The 25,217-nt window shown below is 35.1% G+C and overlaps 2 protein-coding genes across 2 annotated transcripts; one reads left to right on the forward strand and one right to left on the reverse strand.

Moving 5' to 3' along the window:
- Positions 1-11,804: 11,804 nt before the first annotated feature.
- LOC127119184 (uncharacterized) lies at positions 11,805-17,107 on the reverse strand. Its single transcript, XM_051049369.1, has 17 exons — positions 16,923-17,107; positions 16,709-16,821; positions 16,522-16,630; positions 16,337-16,401; positions 16,187-16,225; positions 15,698-15,794; positions 15,495-15,591; positions 15,284-15,353; positions 15,132-15,208; positions 14,953-15,031; positions 14,583-14,659; positions 13,232-13,316; positions 13,071-13,139; positions 12,916-12,983; positions 12,794-12,842; positions 12,172-12,653; positions 11,805-12,087 (listed from the first exon to the last, which is right to left on the reverse strand). Exons 1-16 carry the CDS (start codon positions 16,987-16,989, stop codon positions 12,282-12,284), a joined length of 1,533 nt encoding a protein of 510 aa, XP_050905326.1. The 5' UTR covers positions 16,990-17,107; the 3' UTR covers positions 11,805-12,087; positions 12,172-12,281.
- A 6,759-nt stretch (positions 17,108-23,866) lies between these two features.
- On the forward strand, positions 23,867-25,217 carry LOC127119189 (uncharacterized). The gene is made up of 2 exons (XM_051049378.1): positions 23,867-24,635; positions 24,955-25,217. The coding sequence occupies exons 1-2, from the start codon at positions 23,891-23,893 to the stop codon at positions 24,987-24,989; spliced, it is 780 nt and encodes a 259-aa protein (XP_050905335.1). The 5' UTR covers positions 23,867-23,890; the 3' UTR covers positions 24,990-25,217.

A 25,217-nucleotide genomic window follows, 5' to 3' on the forward strand; every position in this document is an offset into this window, starting at 1 on the left:
TAAGTCTCTGAGACCACCTTAGACATTGTTTGTTCTCCATAAAAGCAGGCGTCTGAGGCAAGTGCGAAATAAAACCACTTATACAGAATAGGAACACAGCATACAATCGTTCCACCACCTTTAGAATTCCTTAGATGCAAAGAGAAATACATATCACCCAACAAAGTAGGCACAGGATTTCCAATCAAGAAGATTCTAATGGCTTTAACATCAATAAAACCATCAATGTTAGGGAACAAAGTCAACCCATAGATGAGCAATGCAAAGATAGCTTCAAAAGAATCCACACTACCGGCTTGAGCAAAGGTAGTAGCTTCCTTGATGAGGAACTCAGAAGTCAACCCAAACATTCCTCCTTTCTTCACCCAATGAGCCTCAATCTCAGACTTGTTCAAGTGAAGAGCTTCGGCTATAATATGAGATTTGGGAATCTCTTCCAATCCACTAAAAGGCACTTTGCTAGAAACGGGTATTCCCAAGAGATGGGCATACTCCTCCAACGTAGGCACAAACTGATAATCAGGAAAAATGAAGCAATGGTATAGAGGGTCATAAAACTGAACCAATACACTCAATAGTCCTTCAACCACGTCAGCAAATAACACAGATAGAAGCTTCACATGACGTTGCTTGAAATCCAATGGATCTAATACAAAAGATGATAACTTTCTTAACTCTTTCAAATCTGGACATCTGAAATTGTACTTCTTAGTGTTCCTTCATCCACAATCCATGGTCTGAAAATATTTGCAAATAAAACCTCAGTTCCTTGAAGCTATTTTTGGTGTGATGAATGTTATGATGCGCATGAATGCATGAATGCAACAATCACAAATAAGGGTTCACACACAAGGCAAACAAACAAAGGTCAAGGGATGAATCAAGTCATTGTCAAGATCAATCATCCATTTTGGTGGATTATGGTTTTCACCTTATCAACACCCAAGTTCCATTGATATTGACAAGACTTTATTGGATCAACCAAGAATCAAGGGTTTGTTGGTTAAGAACCATCCCAAAGGAGTGTACTAAAGATAAAAACTTGTATATCATGTTCTAAAAAGTTCCCAGAGTCTTAATTCCATCTATCGGATATTAGAGGTTAGGATGACTGACTCATCAACCCATAATATTCTCAAGAGAAACTCGTCTGAGTGTAGTATCGTGTAACAATTGTTATCAAGTCTACACCTGAACAGTCTCCGCACTACTTCCTAAATAGGCCAAGATGGGTTAAATGTTCTACGGTCCTTAGCTTCTCGGACCCCAAATCAAAGAAAGTAATGCCTAACCACAAATAACTTGAGTGACATCAATAACTCCAAAAGGGTTTCCACTGAGTAGATGGGTCTCAAGCCAACTTATTAAGGACTACTCCACACATGTCGAACATGACTATACCATCCTCCTATCTTAATTGCACTCAAGTTCGGGTTAGAACTTATCTCACCACTCATAGATCACCAAGCACAACAAGCAGATTATATCATACAAATAAATATACATACATCAAATATACATTTATATACACACAAAAAAGTAGGCTAAACCCACTGGAGACTACTCCCCAGCAGAGTCGCCACTTAATTTTCTGTAGCGGTAAATTCATGACCATTAAGCTATGGATAAACTTAACGTCAATAAAACCAGAGTCGCCACTGCGCTTTTATTGTTTCCAAGGGAAAAGGGAAAAGTACGAACAAAACCAAAAGATAAGAAGTTTTCAAATCAAAACTAATAAAATGCCAGAGATTACAAGTAAAAGGGTTGGTTACACAGAGGGAAGGTGTTAGCATCCAAAGTGTCCTAGGTACTCCTAGGGAACCCTTTTTTGTGTGTACATGTGTTTTGGTATAAGTGATGTTTGCAATAAATAGAGTGTGGGAATGAGAAAAGAATTCATTAATTATATTTTTGTGTTTGACAAGACCTTCGGCCTTGTGCCTACGTACCAACATAAAATGTGGGATCTAAACCTCATAGTTCGTGGTAACAATTTCAAAGCGAATGAGTTGATTTAAACAAAAGTTTAAGTTTAACAAGGCACAAAAGGCCTAAAAAGGTTTGAATGAGTGTTAGTTATTTTTGTCTTTTAAAATTTTAAGTTAAGTATAGTTAAGTTCATTTAAAAATTGGATTAAGAAAAGAGTTTGAAAAAATACAATCGCATAAGGCCAAAGTTTCTAATTTGCAATAAAGTTTAAGTTTAGAAAACACAAGCAAAGAATATTTTTAAAAGGAGGGATGGGGAATGAGATCAACACAAATTGGTCAAATTAGGACTTTTATCAAATTAAAATCATTCATTCATTTTGGGAGATGATATGTATATTTCATTAATCCCCTAAATCTAATGATTTTAATCCAACAAAGTCAAATCAATCTTGACCAAGGCTCAACAACAATAGTCAAACTCAACAAGTCAATAAAAATAGCTCAACACAATTTATTTGCAATTAAACAATTAAAAATCAATTAAAAAATGCATAAAATTAAATTATGGTTGATCAAAATCCTAAAACCTCTTCAAAACACCGAATAAATGGCCAAGAGATTTATCATAGGTCAAACAAGGTCAAAGGACCTTGGAGGAAAAAATTTATTATTTTTGGAAACTTAAAAGTATTTTTAAATAATTAAAAATATGTACAAAAATAATTAAATCATGAAAAATATTAATATTGACCCAAAAAATAATTTTAATTTAGAAAATGAAAGAGGAAAATATTTGAGAATTTTTGGTGAAAGTCCCATATTTTTTGGATCAATATTAAAATTAATATGAATTAATGAAAATAAGTCAATTAAAATGAAAAATAGAAAATGCAAAAATACGTGGACCACTTGATCTCCCTCATTAATTGAGGTGGCAGATCAAGTGAATCAAAGCACGCATTCCATGATGTTCCCTAAACAATGTGCCACATGTGTGGTAATCAATTTGGACGCTCAAGATTAAAACAAAATAAGAGGATCATGTGGTCTGAAGACACGCCAACGCATCGCCGAAGCTAGAGCTCCGGTTTTCTTCTCCGGTGAACCTCACCATATGTTCACTTCTTCCACCTTAAGTAACTTTTTCTATGGACTTCAAATGAGAAACGTTCCTTCATCAAACTTGTAGCTATCTCAAATTCCTTAAATTTGGTCACAAATTTGACCTCATTTGGATTTATCACGAAGGAGTTATGCATTTTAGAAGTTGAGGAAAATCACTTGTTCAATGGTATTGATCCAAAATGACCTATAATGTCTCCTCATATCACATGCATTTGAAAGTTGAATTTGCTCTTACTACAAAAATTAAAGTTGAAGTAGATATCTTGAATTTGATCATGCAATTTGAATAGCTTTCGTATCAGAAAAATTGAGCAAGTTATGGTCTTAGGAAGTTGACCTCTAAATTAGGGTTTAGACAAAATGACCTATAATCTTTCACCTAAAAAATGACTTTCCAAGAAAAACTAGCTCTAGACTTCAACATCAAAGTTGTTTTGAATGTCATTTAGAGTAACTTTTCTCTTGGAATCATTTTCATATGACAAATATCGTAGGAGATAGGGTCTAGGGAACCCCAATTTTGATTAGTTGAATTCCTCTAGTCAACCACCATGAACCAACTTGCTAGCTTGACATTCTCTTGTCTTTTGGGACTCATGGAGGATCATATATGCATAAGATGATGAAATTTGAAGTATTCCTTGAAATATTTGATCAATTGGTGAAGAAACTTGTTGAAGAAGTCACACAAGATACCCAAATGAATTAGGGTTTCTAAGGCAAACCAACTTCAAACTCTTGATGATTTCTTGATCAAAATAACATGTGAAGATCATGGGGATTAATATATGATGCTTAGAGCCATAGTAAACCACTTCTTAATTGAGCTCCTTGCAATGAGGGTCTTAAACCCTATATATGAACTTGATAGAGCATAGGTGAGCATGTGCACTATCTACAAAAGAGTTAAACTATAAAATGATATATTTTTGGTATTTGGGTTAGTGAAATAAAGATAAATGAGGTATGATACAATCAAATATGCTTGATGATCTCTCCCAATGCAAACTCGGTGAATAAGGGGTAAGGAGGATGCTAGGTGTGATCTAATGCTAATGCATATGATGAGAATAGCATGAGGGATCTTAGGGTCAAAATTGCGATCTTACACTTATGCACATGGTGTTGCCAATCCAATTGGCGCCCATGTGTAAAAAGGAGAAAAGGCGTCAATTGGTTTGGCGCCTCTGTGTATTGCATAATTTGTTTTGTATAAATAGAGGTGTTGTGTGATTCATTTTTCCATATCTCTTTTCACTATATTGCAAATATGGTTCGTCTTCGTCGCCGCTATGGAAAAATGATTTATTCGAGAGACAGGCCTCCGATGGAGATGCTCTTCTAGAACATTTGTCGTTTCGAGCAACTACAGAGCGAGTTGGTTCATTGGTTAGACTGAAACATACCTAAAGGCAAAAAAAATTAGAAGTATTGAGAGACTTAATGTCATACGTGGATGGGTGCGAGTAAAAAATGACAAGGATGTCAGGGAAGTGATGTTTTGACCAAATGATATCAGTTTGATTGTTGTAATCAGTTAGAAATGTTATTTTTAAATGTTGTGGTTGTCGCGCAAAAAGTCAAGTATTTACCAAAAGTCAACTATTGTATAAATGGTCAATTTTGTAGTCTTTGTACATGTATGAACTTTGAATGTGATTGTATGAAATGATATTTGATATTTGATATTTGAATGCATTGACTATTTGAAATGAATTGTATGGATATGAAAGATATTGAAATGAATGAACATGATAACATGAATCAATGGACACGAATTTTGAATGAATCAAGACCTAAGGACTAGGATGGATAATGATTAGGACCTATCCAACGATTCATGGACCAAACACCAATGAAAATGATATGGAATAGACTAAGTGATGAACTTGATGAATACCTAATCATGGATCAATGGACATGACCATAACTTGGATGAACAATGTCAAACATGAAACAAAAACTTTAGCAAGGCCCAAGATGTACAATGAACTAGGTCATAATCAAAGATTCATGGACCAAACAACAATGTCAATGTAAATGGCATGAATGACATTGGCCAGATGAAATAGGTTAGGCATGGACTAAGCATGAGGATATGATCAGATGCAATGCTAGGGATGAATTGAATCAAGTGGAAGTTGTGATGCCATGGAAATGGGCTTGAACCAATGAACATAGACAAGCAAAAGATGAACATGTAAGGTCATGAAGTGAACGCTAAACAGACCAAAGAAATCTCTATAATAGACCATGAACAAGTGGGCCTTGAATGGATCTTGACCAGGCAAGTGAAGCATACACAATGGATGATGCAACAACCATATGGCTACCAAACACCACAAAAATCATTCCAACCTTTCCTCAACGCATCATTCACACCAATGTCTCACTTCAATTGTCCTGGTCTCCCTCCAATAACTCAAATGCATCCCTACTACTCTGGCATGGGTCACGAACTCAGCTATGGCGGTAGCGCTTCATTGCAGGTGGTGGCGATGTTCCTGGGCCCTCAAATCCTCATACACCTTGGGTGAATCATCAACGTGGGTTAGTGCCACACGTTCGGGTAGCTAGGAGATATGGTATCAGAGGTCGAATAGGTCATCCCGATCAACGACATTAGTCTTTATGGTATTCGTATGGAAACGCATATTAATATTAATATCAATTGGTCTAATTTCGACTTTTATCTAAAACATACATTATTTTTTTCTAAATACACAACACACATAGGTGTCAGACCAATTTGCGTCTCCTTTAAAACCTAACACACAGGCGCCAATTGGATTGGCAACATCATGTGCATAAAAGTCAATCCAATTGGCGTCACCTCTTTAACTTAGAGAGCATGCGCCAATTCATCTGGCGTCACCTCTTTAAAGTGGGGTAGTTTGAGAATTAATCTAAAAAATGGATTAGTTTGAAAAAGAAATTGAAAAAGTGGGTTAATTAAGTAAAAACTTCAATAAAAAATATATTTAACCCTATATTATAATATCATAAAAAAAAACATAAATATTAACAAAATAACAAAATAAAAAAACTCAAATTTGTTGCAATTCAATGTCATCCATAATTGTTATTTCTAGTGCATACTACAAATATTTATATTTTACATTATTAATGTTTCCTTTTTTTAATCTTTATATATATATATATATATATATATATATATATATATATATATATATATATATATATATATATATATATATATATATATATATATATATATATATATATATATATATATATATATATATATATATATATATATATATATATATATATATATATATATATATATATATATATATATTAAATTATAATTATTTATATTTTAAAAGTTTATGAAAATAATTATGTTTTAAAAAAGTAAATTAACAATAACAATTATATTCTACTTTTACTTATTGTTGAGAATTCGTTTATGAATGTAGAAAAATAGTAGAAATAAAAAAACATTACTTTTTCATATGTTTAACTGTAAAATATGTTATACAACATAGAATACGATTATATAATATTTAAATTCTATAAATCAAATATGTAAAATAATAAATTAAAAATCAAATAAGTATTTTTTAAATGAATTTATAAATAAAAGTATTTTAAGTAAAAATAAAATAAGTATATTTAAGAATGATATATAATTAACAAAGTGGTGTAGCTAACTAGTAAGAAATACTCACACGTAAAAATTTAGTTAAAATTTTTAGAATATGAAAGGTAAAATATAATGGACCATGCTTAAATATATCAATTTAAAATATTTGTTGGTGCTAACAAATTTTAAAAAAGTTTAATTTAAACTACCTAAAAACTAAATTATACTGTACTAATTATTAGGCAAACAGAAAAATATTACAACGTGTGTTATTATAAAGATATATATTTCCCTTTCTTCTTCAATCATTTAAAAGCAGTTAAAACATTCATTTCTCATAAGGCAAATTTGAATTGGAAATGAAAACTACATTTAATGAATTGGGGGTAAACTGGAATTAACTAAAATATGTATCTAAAATAATATTATTGACATAAAATTAATACATACATGCTTCTATAGTTGACAACTCAGCTGAATAAATTTACCCAACATTTATAGGTGAGTAGGTAAGAATCCACACCAACAATACAACATATGAGCAATGTTGCAATTTTTATTACTTATATGTAATATAATCAATATAGTGGATCAAAAAAACTGGATAGTATTAACATTAGCAGTATGCGTGACTCATACGTCAACTCAATGGGTGTGCATTGTACGATATAAAATAGTTAATCAATTTTGCATTCTCAAAAATGTAGGTTAATCAATTTTATAATCTTTTTTGTTTTTCACTATAATATTTTTGGACAAGGATTAACAGCTAGTACGGAAGCGAAGCGCTTTAGATGGGGAAGGAGTCTAAAAGAGATTGAGGGCCAGTTTGTTTTAGCTTTAAAAAAATGGATTTTTTCTTTGTATTTTTGAAAATTGATTCTACAAAAATGTTTTTCAAAATATTATAAGTTTTTCTAAATTTGTTTTTTATAAATTAAAAGATTGAATTGTTCATTCTATAACATAAATATACATTATTGAAGATCAAAACATTGTCAAAATCACAATTTTTTCAAAAAGTTGTATCTTAAAAATGATTTTTATGAAAAGCTATTTGAAATAGCTTCAAAATTAAGTGATTTTTTGAAAATTTGATATCCAAAAAAAGTTTCGATAAAATGATGAAATACCTAAAATAACATTTTAAGAATAACTATTCAAACCAAATTTTCATTTGAAGCTTTTATAAAAAGTTTCTTTGTAAATTTTTTTTACACTAAAATATATAACACTATAAAAATCATTTTTAAAAAAAGCCAAAACAAACTGGCCCTGAGAGAATGAAAAAAATTGTTTATACAAGTAACTGATTTTCAATTCAAGAAATTAATTTGGGTTTGAATTATATCATAACATACCTTCTTATAATCTAAGTCACTAAACACATACTAATCATAATTTATCTAAATTATTTCTATTTTCTTTTTCAAAGTCAAAAATTTGTCGATCTTCAATCATTTGATGAAAATGTCGGTCCACTATGCTTTATTCGAACAATGATTCACTTCAAGTTCACCTTGGTTTACCTTTTCCCTTAGGAAATGAAATTTCGCCTTAATGTGCTTACTCCTCCCATGCATAATTGGATTCTTTACAAGATTAATTGTTGACTTGTTGTTGATCTGCAGCACCATAGGTTTCTTCACTTCAACCTCCATGTCATCCAGCATAAATCAGATTCATATTGCTTGACAAGCAGCATAGGATCCTGATATATACTCAGTCTCACAGGATGATAATGCCACCACAGGTTACTTTCTCGAGCACCATGAGATTGGGGCACCAAATACTTGAAAAAAATAATCAGTTGTGCTGCTTTGGTCTTCCTTAACTCCACACCAATCAGAATCTAAATAGCAATTAATCACAATTTTTTTGCTTTCAGAATCTCGAGGAAACAGAATTCCACAATTTATTGATCCTTTTAGGTATCTCAAGATTGTTCTTGCAGCCTTCATGTGTGACACATTTGGTTCATACATGTATATGCTTATCAATCCAACTGAGAAACCTATATTAGGTCTTCTGTTGCACACATGCCTCAGAGATCGTACAATTTGTTTGAACAAAGTAACATTGACTTTGTCCTCCTCTCTTTGCTTCTCCAGTTTTTAGATTAGGTTTAACAAGTGAGGATGCATGATTTGAGTCTTCCATTCTGAATCTCTTGAGTATTTCTTTGACATACTTTCTTTGATGTAGCATCATACCTTGCTTCGACATTTGAAATTTCATGCCTAGGAAATACGACAAGTTTCCCATATCCGACATTTCAAATTCCATATTCACCACCTCCTTGAACTTTGATAAGTTGTTCCTGTTATTTCTAGTTACTGGCAAGCCATCAACATATAAGCAAGTGATGGTTATATCTTGTGCCATGACCTATACATAGACACCATACTCAGATCTGCATTTGATGAAACCGAATTTGATTAAGTATGAGTCAATCTTCTTGTTTCATGCCTTAGGTGCCTGTTTGAGACCATAAAGAGTTTTGTGTAACTTGTACACTTTCCTTGCTTCCTCTTGTATCACAAATCCAGGAGGTTGTGTTACATACACAACGTCATCTAGGGGACCATTCAAAAATATTGATTTCACATCTAAATGAAATGTCGACCAGCCTACTTCTATTGATGCCAAGAATGCAGAGCTTTAATCTTCTTTAGAGGCCGGGAAGAAATCTCGTGAGGAGGCTACCACTGCTGCTGAGGAAATGACTTCTCGCATGGGCAAGGTTGTGAAAGCTCTTCAAAAAGATAAGGAGTGTCAGGAAATTGAGTGGGAAGCCTATGAGTGGCATTTGGCCGACTTGAGGATGGAGACCAATGAGACATTTGACCATACCCTCCAAAAGGTGAATTGTGCTTTCAACTAAATGGTCAACCAGCTGAAGGTGCTTCATCAGGGTGTTCAGGTTCTCCGCTCACAACTTGATCTGCGTAAGGTGGTTCAGGACGGAGCCTTGGTGGATGATAATGGTGGTCAAGCTCAAAGCTGTGATACATGATTTTATTTCTTGATAACTTGTATTAGGCATTGTGCCCTAATGTTTACCTGAAGCATGCACGAACATCAATATTTATTTATTTACCTTTCGTTGTCCGATACTTTAATGCTCATTGTATTTTGTTTAATATTCTTTATAATCTCCATGCTATAACAATGGGATCATTCTCGAGTTTGTCTCTTAGATTTGAGTAAGCTTATGACTCCTGAAATTGTTGTGATTAGATTTAATTGTCCCTTTAAATGGGGACTTGCACCATTTATATTATCTTGTTTGGGTCTTTTCTTGGGCAGGAACGGATAAGACCTTTGAAACTCGTTGTCACATGTCCCTTTGGTGGGAACTAGCATAACCATCAAGCTTTGTCATTACTCATCATGGTAGAGGGGAACTGGTGTAATTACTAAGCTTCATTGTTATTCATCCCACTATAAAGGAGTTGGTGTAACTTTTATGCTTGTCGTTACTCGTTCCGGGCGAAGGGAGTTGGTGTATGTCTTCAATGTCACTAGGAATCGTCTTTTCAGCAAAGGGTGGGTTTCCCTTCCCTGCCCCAGGTTTTTATCTCGGTTTGAACTCGACTTCTCCTAGGTTCCACCACTAACTCTCTTGGAGTGGCTAGTTCCTAAGAGGGGGGTGTTAGTTGCGTATTTCGCCTAATAAGATCCTGCTTTACAAAGACATTTTATGTCAAAATGTCGAGGATTATAATATTATTTGTGTGTATAATATTCCTTTAGGCAAAAGATTTATTTACTTAATTTGTTAGGAGCCTTGAGAAATACTTATTGTGCACATTAAGAGGATTTACATGTGTTTATTTAACGATCGACATCAGGGAGTCCACATATGGTCATTCAGTAGTTGATTTTACCTTTAATGGGATACGTGTCAGCAGACTTTTACTTCATGACAGGTCTCTTCTCTTTACAATGAATATGGTACTTGCATGTGTTCAGAATTTAGTTTTTGTTGCAAAGTTGGACTAACAAAATAATAATTTTAAAACTAAAAACATTGTATTATTGTGTTTAAGAATTAGTTTTACTATGAATATGGTACTTTAATTGATAATTTGTATCATTTCAATCTTGATGATAATTTTTTTAAATCTTGTTTAATGTTGAATGTGTTATTTGTTGTTGACAAAGTACACGTAATGAGAGTTCTATTTTTATGTGGCAACAAAGCTTAAGTCACATATTGAAAGAATTGGTACCGGGGTTAATAAAAAAGGATTTATTCTCAACTTTTTATGCATGCTTAGACTGCATTGCAATGTGACTTGAGGATCTAGTCTCGTTCAAACAAGATACGGTAAAAACTGTCTCAATGCTATTGGAGTTAAAATCAATCAATAGAAATAATATACAAGATCCAATTGATTTTCATAATGATTCAAAGCAAGTTATTTGTAAATAGATCTTTAAAGACCAGACAAAACTTAAAAGAAAAATATTAAAAGGTATAATGGTAGACTCATTGCCATAAGTTTCAGTCAAAGTGATAGAACTAATTACCCTATCTTCACTTTCAAAGAATGACTCTGAAAATTGTTAGTTATTCATAATAACTTGGAGCTTCCATTTATAGACAGCAAGACCATCTTTCTGAATGGTGGCTTAAAAGTAGGTGTAAATGACTCAACCTAAAAGACTTGTTACAAAACTGAATGGAAGTTACAAAACTGAATGTACTATACAAGATAGTAAATAGAAGGAAAGCTTCATATTCTATTTTCATAAAAACTAGTAATTCATGCCACTATGAATTGAATATGTCACTTAAGCTTTGTTGCCACATAAAAATAGAGCTCTCATATTCAAAAATAACCAAAGATAATCAAGAACACTAAAAGGAATATGCCATGGATAATCAGCTAGAGCTTAGGGAAAGAAAGACGTGAGGATTGAGTTTGAGGGGGCATGAAAAGAAGCAAGAAAAAGATATTTAAATGATAAAATAACACAAATCAAATCATATGCAATTACTTAACCAAGAGAGATTTGGAATAAGATTCTCCCCTAACTCAAATCAGCCCAACCTGTAGCCACCTTTATATTCAAGGTGGCGTTTTTAGAAAATAATATGCAACTGCAGCATATAAAAACAGATTAATTCAAGCTTCAACAGTCAAAACTTTAGTATTTTCATTTCTGTACATTGCACCCACAAAGCATATAGAATTCACTTATGGTAGCTAGGCAAGTTATGTTTAGTCATGCTTTGCTTTCCATTCACACAGTGTAATTCATATGCTAATCATTAGAAAATATAGCACACATCCTTTGTATCTAGCAAATAAGCAGAAGCAAAAAAATGCCAGCTTTACATGTATCTAGCTTTTAGCTTTCAGACTTGCTATAACCAATCCTTTTATGAACTTTACATTTCAAATAACCTGTAAAGATAATAAACACTTCATCACAGGTTTAACAATACAAATAAAGTGAGCATTTGAAACATGAGGAAAGAGACCCCTTACCCAATGACATAATTGAAGAAACTCCAAGCCGCTCAAGCCACCTTTATCATAGGATCACTATCTACAGCTACTTATCACAAAATTTAGCTTGTTTAATTTGCCTAAAAGACTCATGAAGATGATGCAAAGTAGTCTCGGATGGTTCTTTTTAGGGAGGATGGTGGGTTCAATACAGATGAAGGACTCTTCAAAGCAGATTCTGGAGTGTTTTTAGGAGATATGGTTAGATCCAATTCTGATGAAAGTTGGTTTTCATGGCTTTCAGATGTAGTGATTTTAGGTGGGGTGGTAGGCATGGCTGACTTTATTGGGTTGTGCAGAGCTACATCAGATAATAGGCCATCGTCAATGGATTTGGGGTAAATTTCTTCATTGTTCAAGAGCATTTTGCACTCGACTTTAGGCATGGCCATAATTCTTCTTCGGATGGCAAATGGAATCTTTTGTGTGGTACAATAATTGCGCTTATTCCATATCCGGATCTAAAAACACAAAGTTGGGTTAAGTTGCAAATCTGGTGGGAAAAATAACTATGGTAGCTGGGAAAATATGGTCAATAGACAGTTCTGACCCAAAAGGCATTCCAAAATCACAATACAAATAAATAAACAAAGTTGCTTACTGTGAAATCATCAGAAGCAGTTGCTAATTTTCCAATGTCAGAGCGGCTCCTGCAAAACAAATAAAGTTAAAATCTCATAACAATTATCTAAGAAATAAAACCACACTTAATTTCCAATTTACCAGTCGACTGCAGTAACTTCCTCATCATGACTCTTCAAAATAGTGGGCTCCACTTGAGGCTTGTTAACCTGGTTTTTGAAAGTTCAGTTAAATTACATCCCTACTGCAACCCAGTAACAAACTTAGAGTAGCTGTTTAAAAGTAAGAAATGTAACCTGCCAAACATATGCTTTTCCATTACTGGAACCACAGACTATGTTTGATGCATCGGGGCTAATTGCAGCCTGGAATGCACACATCAGACATGAGAAAAATTATGAGTCAGCATGAAACAAACTGAACTCAAGAAATCTTAGGTAGCATGCAAAAGTATCACCTTTACAAAAAATGAATCTATGCGACCTCCCTCAAAATATCTTAACGGCCCTTTTTCAAGTTGAAGTATATTGTATAGATAAACTCTGCAGGAAAAAATAATTTGTTTAATTTGTGATTTCTATGTGAAAAAATCAAATTACATTGGGTTGTGTATATAATAGGACTGCAATAAATGCTGATTGAATAGACTATCTAGTTCTAATCCAAATCTATAATTCTAATCATAATCCCAATAATAAATAGATAGTTATAACTCTTTGATTTAGACACTCCAGCTAAAGCTTACTAAGCTCCAAGCTTGTAACAACATGTGGATGTACTAAAAAGAAAATAGAGACAAACGGAAGGTTGAAGCGCGGCTGAAGGTGGCTGTAGCAAAGACAGTTCAATTTGCCAAATGATTGTGGAAGTGGCTGTGATGGTTGTGCGGTGGTTGTCAGAATGGGCCTTGCCAGAGAAGGCACGGCTGGATGCAGAGAGAAACACTAAAGGGGAAAGATTACCTTTAGATGAAGCACTATGAATGCATATAGCAGAACGTAAGGAACACTTAAGTTATTTGACTAAGGGTGAATGACAGCTGAAAAAAGCAAGACCCATTGCAGGATCACATGGAAGAAAATTTGAGAACATGCAAAAGGGTGGTGCACAACAGAGGAGACATGGCCAGAAAATCAGAAGCAAAGAAACCCCTAAAACACAAAACAGGAATCACAAGCTAAAACTTTGAAGGCAAGTAAACTGGGAGGAGGTGCTTCATATGATATGGTTTATTCAAAAGAAATTTTTCCAGCACTGCCAGTGCTTAGCTGCAAGGCTACTTAGATGACAGTGTCAATCAGGTGGTTGGACTTGCAACGACAATAAGGCCATCTTTGTTCTGACAGTGACTAATGATGCATGTCAGAGAATGGTTCACTGAAGAAGAGATGGGCCAGGAAAAAAGAAAAAGGATCATCAAAAACAAACAAAAAAACAGTCCATTTAGGAGGCTAATTAAGAGAGGTGTCAATGCACAAAAAAAAATAGGGAAACTAACATATAACTTGTCTAGTGGTGGCAGGCGGCCTGCATTTCACGATCATAATCTACAACAATACCATGCCGAATATGTGGTTTTGGTGTCTAAATCAGATAACATGGTGATGTATTTATGATAGGATCACAACAAATACAATAAAAACTAACTGATATGATTTTCTAATTGTAATAGTAATCAATGATTCTAATCCTTATAAAAAAACAGATATGAGATATGATTCTTTGATTCTAACAAATTTTATTCTACATCTTGATGTATGTTCTTTAAACCATGGTTTGATTCACTAAAACAGAATTTAGAAGGATACCGGCTATCCATGCATGAAGCTGAGAGTAAAACTCCACTGTCATCTTGGGACAAGCTAGATATACCATGCAATCTTTGCTGAAAGGACAAAGAAGGATAAAGTCAAGAGATTGAAGCCTTACACCATATCAAGATTCCAAAAATCAATTAGAATATTAACTTAGTCAAAAAAAACATTCAATAAAAACATACTACAGTTTTCATCACATTAACATTTTAACTGAGATATAGTTCTATAAGGAATGCATGTCATCTCTTATTCAACTTATAAACTGTTTTGGTTTATTCAGGACCCACAATTTGTAAATTCCTAAGCCAAACTATGTATAGATACTAAAAGATAACCACTTCACATCTCAGTTTCAACTAACCTTTCCTGTTGAACACGGTTGAGGACATGTCTGAGTGACGGTACTTCTTAAATTTCTGGTATCCCAAAACTTAAGCACACTGAAGTAAACCAATTAAATGTTAAAAACAATCAGCACAGCTAAAAGGTTCAAAAATAAAAACTTGATAATAAATTTGAAGGGTAATACATCCAACTAACCTATCCGCTGCACCAGAAGTGGCTATGGAAACTTGATCCTTGAGCCAAAGAACAGATGTGATACTCATGGAAGCACCCTGAAAGGTTAGATATGTTGTTAAAAAGGTTTAGTTTGCGAAAAGGGAGGGATTGGCGGACAACCAGCAACTTACCTTAGATTTGCACCTCCTTACTCGTTGTGCTTGTGATGGATCATGTGCTCCTTTGACATCAGCAATTGAACTAGAGAAGCAAACATAAAATAAAGAAACTTTAAGAAAACACCGAGTTCATTAAAACTAATAGTAACTTACAGATTGATAATTTTACAGGTACAGCAAATGCTCATTATAACAGTTTTACAAATAGAAAACTGCAACTTACCATATGCTACCTTCTCCACGTCTATTCTTCACAGTGGAGTTACATCTTAAGTCCCATAGACGGAAGGATCCATCTCTTGAACCAGAGACAAGAATATCTGTGAGTTTTAGATAAAAGAATGTCAATTGCTAATACATTACTGTGGTTATAGAAAATCAAGTACTATAGTTAAACTTTGAGAAGTGTATACAATGAAATATTACCTGAATTAGTTGGATGAGAACAAATAGATTTCACACTCCCCAAATGCCCCACTAACACTACAAGACACTTCTGTTCTTGAACATCCCATACTTTAACCTGTAAATGAGCACCATAAAAACATTCAAGATAAAATTAGCTTGATGGAAGCTACTAAAATGATACTATATCTAATTGCAGAGATGATGAAAATCAATTCTACTCTGATTCAATAGCATAAAACTGGGAACTATTGAATTGTACTACAGTTAAGTCTGTTGCACAAGTGGTGCAGTTCAATAGGGGGTATTGGATGTTGGGTAGTCTTTAAATTTTATCCTGAATCAACCAATGGACAGTGCATTGAAATGCAGTACTTTTGATTCAAAATATAGCTAGTATCATAAAACAATCAGTAACATCACAAAGCAAGAGCAACAATATACAGAGAGCAATTCAAATTATCAATTGTTTCAGCAAACAATAGTAAACTGATAACAACAAAGACTCACCGTTTGATCGCCAGAAGCAGTGAGGATCTGTGTATCATCCTGAAAACAATTGTAAAACAACCCAAGACAACATAATTACAATCAAACAAAGAAGTAACAAAAACTTGTTCTTAAAATATGCAAACATGAGATCAGAAAATCAAGGGCTACCTTAATCCAATTGACATCAAAAACCGCATTATTATGCGAACTCCATTCACAAATCCTTGATTGCTCTGAGATCAAAATAGTGGAATCAGTCACATAAATAAATCACAAACCATCAAATCATGCAATATATACAAATAATTAACATGAAATTCATTCAAATTAAACTCAATTAAACTAAAACAAACCTGCATTTCTTTCATAACACGTAGGCGAGGGAAATTTACGACTAGTATCAAACAAGCTAATAAACCCTTCCTCGTTAGATAAAGCGAGAATGTGAGAATATTTAGTGGTCTGCATACAAGGTTTAAAAAAAATCATTATTTCTGACCTAATTTTTTTGGAGAGAATGAAAAATGGAAGCTTGAGTACCTTGGCGTAAGAGAGAGCAAGGGGGACAATGTCTTCAGAATCATGCTGAGTAGCTATAGCTCCGATTTCGTAAAAGGCGTCAGCCCATCCATCCATGTTAGGTCGTTTTCGAACTGTAAAATCATCATCACCAACAACAACAACAATGAAAAAAAACTAGAGTGAGAAAAATCAAGCTATGAAGAAAACAAGAGTGTAGAGTGAGTGAGATAACCTTGAAAGGAATTGAGCTCCCTTGATTTGACGATGTCGAAGACCGATTTGGATTTTGGAGTTGCCATTGAGATTTTGAGAAAATTGAGATGAATCGAAGAAGAAGGAGAAACGAAAAGGAACGAAAAGGAAGAAGAAAAGGGATTAGGGTTTTGAGAAGGAAGGGAGTGGAAAAAATGGAAAATATATTATACTGAAATTTTAGGCGCTATGGATAGAAAAAAACGATTTGGCGGGAACGTTGTTTTCGTGTTTATGAATTTTTTTTTATTTTTTTTTAGTAGATTATGTTATACGCTTTGGTTGGCTTTTATAATTAAAAATATATTTAAAATACTTTGTAAATAATATTAATATTTTTAATGGATTGAAATATATTTTTTCGACTAAAAATTAGAATATATTAGTATTTGTTGAAAAATAGTCAAGAAAAAGTATTTAGTTTTTTACTTTAAAAATGTTAATTGAGGAATGTAACGTTTAACATAATGACAATACTAAAAAAAAACATAATTTACAATGATAATAATGGGAATAGTAATACTATAAAATAAGGCATGGTCAGTCAATATTTTAAAAGATGTTTAATAAATTAAAATTTTAATATTTATTACTAAAGAATGTTTAGTTTGAGACTATCTAAGTTTTGTGACATTGAGAATATTAAAATAGATTATGATATTTCTTTTATAAATGGTATTTTTAAATGGTTGGTCAAAGGTTCAAATCAATTTTGATCCATCTAATTTGATTTTAGGTATAAAAATATTTTTACACAGAAATCAAGGTACACTTTTCTAATCTTAATTTTTTATTATAATTGTTTAAAATATTGAACTGACTTGGACGTTGAATCCTAACCTTACAAATTCATGTTTGTGCCAATGTATCAAATTTTAGCGCCACCGGTTCAGGATTCCTCACTGCGTACTTCAACTATTTCTAGTTCCGGTACGGAGCAGTGGCGTCGTCTATTGAAATCGACTTCTAATTCTTACATTTTCCATAATTTTCACTTTCGTTATTCAATTCAATAGTTCGTAACCTTTCCAGGTCACCGAAACAAGAACATTTAGAATCAAACGCGAGGATTTGTCATGTTCGATTCGATCAAGCATCGTTTCAACTTTGATTCCTTGAATTTTCGAAGTCCTGATTCCCGCGAAAATTTTACAAAGTGAAATGAACGGATGATTCTAGGTCCAAACTCATATTTACACTAGAATTATCAAATAGTTGAGGTAACTGCCTATAGTATCATACCAAAGGTTCTTGATTAACCTCTTAATCATGCATCACTTTAATTATCCATCATTGACACGATATTCGTTGTAACAACTTCTGACATAGATCTATGACAGACACACATCCTATGGGAGGCGAATGACCTCTGAGCGATAAACGAAGATCGTATTGTACTATATTATTACGTCGCGATAAAGCAAACTGAACTCCAAACACAAAATTATTAGTGATAAAAGTAGTTACCATCGCGAAACGTATTATCCTCTGACACGGCGTGGAGTACCATATATTTTGGTTTTATTCCACCATACCTCATTGTCACCATTATGATCTACAACGCTCGCTCGATGGCAATCCATCGGTTGAAACAACTATTCTTCTTAGTACGCTGACGCTACACCAGAATTAGAAATTTGAACGCACAAAGATGTTTGAAGGACGAGGGAGTTCTGCAAATCGCATATGCGGACCTTCCATTAGTCACGATAGTTTCCATTATTGACAGAAGTCCCTACGAGATACCTTGCAAGCAGCGGATTCCGAGTGACAAGTTCTAGTCTGAGGCAATTAGATGATCATGTATATGTCGGTCAAAGTTGGACGTACAGGATAACAGAGATTCAATGGCCTTAGTCATTTTGCAACTTGCTTTTTGAGAAGCTTATAAATCACAAACTCATGTCAAAAGAGCCTTTAGTCAACTCATTCATCTAACCTCGTACTTGACTTCGTCGACCGACAGGGAGACAACAGGTGAAAGAAATAAACCAGACCCAATCTATATAAACCAAGGAAAGTTTCGGAAAAGGATTCCTTAGGAAATCTTGCCTCCCATCAACAAAGCTCTCAGTGTGGTCAGAATCTAATCAGACGCATGGAATTGACTCTCACATCCCCTATAGACCCATTGTCAATCATGCTTCAAAGGATAAGGAATAATGTCTAACTTGAAGCTAATTGAAGTTAGGATGTTGTCCCTTTATTGTTCAAAGGACACTTAGTTGGGTTATTCAAATAGGTAGTCTAATGGCTTCAAATTATATGTGATCGTCAACAAGAAATGTCAACGGAGATGCTAATTGTCAATTAAGAAGACCTGAAGGCATCCGAGGCGGGCCATCGCCCTACCGGACAGGCGAAGATAAGGGTGCTTGTGTTGAAGCCATTGTTGGCCTAAGAATCAAGAATAAAAAACGAAGAGCGTTATATCCCCACGATTCCTTCTATTAGTTAGACATTCTTTAAAATTATTACATAATTCCAAGCGTTAATATACTAATTGTTAAATGTTACGACCACAAAGAATGTATGAATTTTGTGCAGGATGGCGTGAGTCTTTCTTTTAAGACAATTTTCACATTTAAGGAGCGCTTTTCTCAACATAGATGGTGCCCCCTATTAAGAACTAGTCACTCCAAGATCGTAGGCGGTGGAGCCCGAAGGCTTCCACCTCAAACCAAGCTACCGTTGGAGTAGGGACATGAACCTTATCCTTGGTCGGGTACGGTTCTTAGTGACATGGACAATGCATAATAACTCTTCTCAACTGGAGCTAGAAATTATGAAACTCTGATTGAGACTATAAACTTCAAATAGCATATGAAGCACCTCAACCAATGAGGCACCTCTTATCCTCCTGAAAGCAAAATCGTAAGGGTTCTCACACCAAAAATGGATAACACCTTACAGCTCTCACGGCGCATACTCATAGCCCAGTGGCGAACACCGATAATGCCTGGGAGGCAAACTATGCTAAATTTCTCTTGAGGAAAATAAGCTTTAAATTGTATGGATGACGGGTAAGCCCTTGCATAATAGCGAGGGTCAACCAACCAAAAGTGTAACATGATTAATTGGAGTCAAACACATATCAAGAACATAAAGTTAAATAAAGCCACAAATTATTTAGGTAAAATATATTTATAAAATATTATCATCATAGCCAGTGCACAAAATCCTAACATACACTACAGGAAGAAAAAAATAATTAAGCTTTAGCAATGTGAGTTGAAGCGCCCATATCACCCCTGGAATTCTCTTATAGAGCAACCTTAAAGGGGTATAACTCATCGACGGGAATAAAGACAACAGGACAACATCCATTCGCCTATTCCACAACTTGGTTACAGGCCTCAAACACACCACATACAACTTGTTGAAGGGAATCATGGAACTTTTCCCTCAGAGCGGTCACATCGCCTTCAAGACCCTTTAGAGCCTCATCATGTGTCTCAGCTTCCCGCTGAAGAGTCTTCCGATCTTCCTTCACACTATGGTTCATCTTAGCAACAACATCATAAGTTTCTCGATGTCATTTCTTTTTTACCTCAATAGAGGAGTCCAACTCAACAACCCGGCCAACTAGAGTTGAAGGAGAGTTGTGGATCTTCGCTCCTCTTGTAGAGACTAAGCAAATTTTGCTTTCTCCTGCAAGTTAGCCAATACCTTCTAGTAGGCCTAACACTTCTGCTCCAAGGCTTCAAAACCCCCATTCCAAATGTCTCTCTCTTTGGTAAGGTTGCCTAAAACCAAGACGTCCCCTTTGTCAGCAACAACCAAAGAGACACAAGGAAGCAGTCTATTATGTGTTGAAAATGACTTTGGAAATTAGCTACATCTTCTCAACTTCATATGAGTTTTAGACAAAGACTGATCCTAAGTTGTTACAACAATAAATTCCTCTAAAGTGTGGGGAATATGAAATGGCATAATGGCATGCATTCAGAGGAAGAGATTCATCTCCCCCTGAAGAAACGTCCTCAGACCGACAAGTCAGATTAGGAGAACCATCTTCAGAGAGGATTGTTGGTCTTCATCCCAGTACCTCTTTGCCATAGTGGGAGATGATGGAGTATCTTCCATATTTAAAATGGTTGCATTACTGACAAGTTGGTCAACCATCGGGGCAACGACAATAGTCTTGGTGGTTGAGACAAGAGCAATGGTCAAAGAAGGGAGTGTCACAACCCGACCAGAGGGATCGGTCTTGATACCTTAAGCATTGACATTGTCATATATCAACTTCAATTTTTCCATGTTATATGCAAGAGGCAATCACGCATGTTAAAAAAATCATGTAACTTCGTCCTCGTCAAAGATTTTCCTCCTAATTGCGCGACCGGGCGCACTCACGATCGCATAAGTATCAATTTGTTTTTTCCGCTGCTTAAAGGAAGGAATTTCACGTGGGTAAACCTTTATTCATAACCAAGTCCTTGAAACAAAGAATGCAAGTCATCCTTCATTGTTACCTCGTAAGGGGGGAAAAGGACCAGACTTGACACGATAGAAGTTGACGTTATGACGAAAGTGAGGCTAAGACCAATACTTCAGGAATCTACTTTTACAAAAAATGACAATACTTATTCGGAAAATAGAATAAGGCGAAATAAGCCTTCGGAGTTAGGGGTTTCACCAGTAAGAAATGCTTCAGAAAATCACCCAACCGTTGGTGAAAAGGTTGAACTAAGGATCACCCAGGTAGAAAGTAATAAGTCATTGGTATCGGGTGTCGTTGTGAGAGGTCCACACCATATAAAACAAGTCGAATAACAGATTAAGGGAAGGCTTCCAAAACTTTTTCTCAACATAAAATTGGAACACCTTCATATAAGCTCAGGCCCCCATATGAAGTTAGGAATTGGCAACCTTCAAGTGCTTTAGGACAACCACCTAAAAGTCAGAGAACGGCAGTTGCAGTCTTATCCTAGTGAATAGGCACTCATAAAGTGAGACAAAATAGACGTCAAATAAGTTATATATCCTTTTTTCGGACCCACGGGAAGAACAAACCAATCTAGAGTGTCTTCGACCGTGATATCAGTCGCATCAATAATCGTCTCGGTATTCAGAATGGATGGGGTTTCCATCATTCAATGGCCACTTAGTCGTACTTAACCGTGTTTGTCGGCTCCACCAACGTCACTCCCATCCGGGACAGTTCGTCGACTTTAAAATGCTTGTCGGACTTTATGCAAAAAAATACATTTTGCTTACCCGATACTCCAAATGGGTTCTAATTTAAGCGTCATTGGGTTCACAATTATTGTTTCTTTAGTCACTCTCAAAATGACTCATTATGCGATTAGGGTTATCACTCATCCTGACGAAAATCATGAAATGTTGAAGGTAAAAGCTTGGGTTGAAAAGGGTACATGGCTATGTAAAGTTGATGAAGCAAAGTAATGGGGAAAGACAACCACTTTAATCAAAGAGCTACAATCATCGATAAATGTTTTTCGGAAGGAAGAAAGAAGATGTTCGCTAATAAGAGTGCATATGAATTAACTTGAAATTCTCGGACTGTGAAAAGTTTCCTCGGGGTTTAATTCCCCCTATATAGAGACAAATGCGATTGAACGATCTAGATCAACAATGAAAAAGAGTTATGAAACCAATGTTCAATTTTTTCCTTGAAAATGCAAGCAAACTCAAGTGCACTACCAGCAGCGCCATGTTCTAACTAGTCACAGCAGCCCAATTGTCAGGTAAAAGAGACGAATTTCAATTATGGAAGTGAATTCAATGTGCTTGTTTCTCATTACTTTTTTAACCGACTTCAAGCATTCTACTTCGAGTTTGCATCAGACGTTAGGCTTAGAGGCCGAGGTAGGTCGTTAAAGGCTTCCCTGAATCTCTAAGTGTTCGACAAATCTTGGGGGCAACTGTTATCGGCTGACTAAAGGTCTAAATGACCAGGGTCCAAATCAACTCAGATTCACTCCAATTGATCTAATGTATGAAATTCTTTTCACACGGAAAGCAAAATACATTTTTCTAATCTCCCTTTTTCATTACAGTCATCTTGAAACTTGAATTGACTTTGACGTTGGAATGTTAATCTTGCATGTCCATCCCCACGCTACCATATCCGAGATCGACACTAGCAGTTCAAGTTTCCTCGATACCTATTTAGCTATTTGTGGTTTTAGTACGGAAACATAACTTATTTTTATAAGATTTTTAAACTAGTCTATAAAAACATCTTATAGCGTATAAATATATTTTATATTTTATTATAAAAATAATTCATACAAACATATTCATAAATGTTGTAAATATTAGATTGTAAATAATAATTATTTCTATTAGTAATGAGGCCCATTAGTCAAAGCCCATTAGGTTTTCTATTCTCTCTTATTTAAAGCATGTAGATGTAACATGTAAGAATCACTTTTTAATATATCAGTAAAATATTTTACAACATGGTATCAAGAGCTCCCGATTTTGGGGGATTCGCTTCCGCCTAAACCCTAGCCGCCTTGTAGCGGAGTTTTTTTTTACTGCAGTTTGTTGTTGTTTTTGGGTGTTTGGGTCATTGTTGTTTTGTGTTGTAGCACATCGTGCTTCTTGTTTTTGTTCACTCATCTTTGAAACCCTAACACATCCTGTTTCTTGGTTTGTTTTCTCTCGATTGTCCTTTCAATGGCTGAGATTATTAACGATCAACCACCTCCACCTTCACCTCCACCTCCCACAAATCCACCAGCCCCATTTAATGCTAAGGATTTTGTCGTTCAAAAAGGTTATTGGCTTACCGACAAAAATTATTTTCAATGGTCTCAGTTCATCAGACACACTCTAAAATGTTGCGACATGCTTGATCATATTGAAGGAAATCCTCCTTTGGTTACTGCTCCTAACTTCCCTTCCTGGGATAAAGATGATTCTGCTATTATTACTTGGCTTTAGAACTCCATATCTCCAGAAATTAGTAGAAATTGCATGTATCTCTCAAGTGCAAAGGCAATTTGGGAGTATCTTCGTCGCAGTTATTCCATGAAACAAGATATGTCTGCTTGTTATGATTTAAAGAGGAAAATCTTCAACACTAAGCAGGGAAATCTTTCGATCACTGAGTATTTTGGAGTTCTCAATGGTTTTTGGATTGAGTTGGATCAGTATCAGAATTTGAAGATGGAGTGCAGCAAGGATACTGCCACCTTGAATACTGTTGTTGAGCGGGATAGGATCTTTGATTTCCTAGCAGGCCTTAATGCTGAATTTGACCCTATTCGGGTGCAGATTTTGGGTAAGGAAAAATTTCCTGATCTTAATGAAGTTTTTTACACTGTCCGTAGTGAGGAAACCCGTCGTCAAGCTATGCTTCATGAACAGCCCCCGGATGTGTCAGCATTAGTAGCTAGCAAAACAACAAGACAAGGACCACCACCATCATCATCCAAGAATGTGCGTGACAAATTCTATTGTGAGCATTGCAACCGATCAGGGCATACAAAGGATAGGTGTTTCAAACTTCATGGGAGGGAGCAGGTTCTTAGCCGAGGTGGCGGTTCTCGCAACATGCACCAGTATCAGGCACATGTTGCTACACATGTCCAGGATACTGAAAGCTTTGAAAAGAGGGGAACTGATCTTTCCTCCTTCAGTCAGAATGATGTGGAACGGTTGAAGTCTATGCTTGACTCCATGAGTAAGCCTTCTGGTTCTGGGTCTCTAGCAGTTACTGGTAAGAGTTTGTGTTCCCGATCTCTTACTGTTTGTGGTAATATTCCTAAGAATGCGTGGATTCTTGACTCTGGTGCTACTAATCATATGACATTTGATTCCACATTATTATGCTCTTATACCACACCTTCGAGTATTCCTTATATCACTGTTGCTGATGGCTCTCATGCTTGTGTTGTTGGCACTGGAAATATTGACTTGCAACCTCCATTCCAGTTGCAATCTGTGCTTCATGTTCCCACAATTTAATTTCCATCCATAAGCTTACCCGTGATCTGAATTGTAAAGTAATTTTTTCTATGTCCCATTGTGTTTTTCAGGACCTTACCACGGGGCAGACGATTGGAATTGCTAAGGAAAAGGAAGGGTTATACTACTTCTCTGATGACCATCCAAAGGTGTTGTCCTCCTGTTTCCAGTCTCAGTCTTCCTCTTCAGCCTCACAAATTTGGCTTCAGCACAAGCGTCTCGGTCATCCTCCATTTTATATAATTAAGTCTATGTTTCCGTCGTTGTTCTTACACCATTCTGTTGAGTCTTTTAAGTGTGATGTTTGTCAGTTGACAAAACACAATCGTGTATC

Source organism: Lathyrus oleraceus, chromosome 1 (assembly GCF_024323335.1).
Source record: "Lathyrus oleraceus cultivar Zhongwan6 chromosome 1, CAAS_Psat_ZW6_1.0, whole genome shotgun sequence".
Taxonomy (NCBI): domain Eukaryota; kingdom Viridiplantae; phylum Streptophyta; class Magnoliopsida; order Fabales; family Fabaceae; genus Lathyrus; species Lathyrus oleraceus.

What these genes read in the sequence shown, in the direction of transcription:
- LOC127119184 (XM_051049369.1), bottom strand. Translation starts at nt 16,989, where the DNA reads ATGGCAACTCCAAAATCCAAATCGGTCTTCGACATCGTCAAATCAAGG. An exon ending in TAAGGAGGTGCAAATCTAAG is followed by an intron (nt 15,209 to 15,283) that starts GTAAGTTGCTGG and finishes CTAACCTTTCAG; the next exon opens with GGTGCTTCCATGAGTATCAC. An exon ending in GCTTCATGCATGGATAGCCG is followed by an intron (nt 13,317 to 14,582) that starts GTATCCTTCTAA and finishes TTTTTCCTGCAG; the next exon opens with AGTTTATCTATACAATATAC.
- LOC127119189 (XM_051049378.1), top strand. Translation starts at nt 23,891, where the DNA reads ATGTATCTCTCAAGTGCAAAGGCAATTTGGGAGTATCTTCGTCGCAGT. An exon ending in TGGGTCTCTAGCAGTTACTG is followed by an intron (nt 24,636 to 24,954) that starts GTAAGAGTTTGT and finishes TGTGTTTTTCAG; the next exon opens with GACCTTACCACGGGGCAGAC.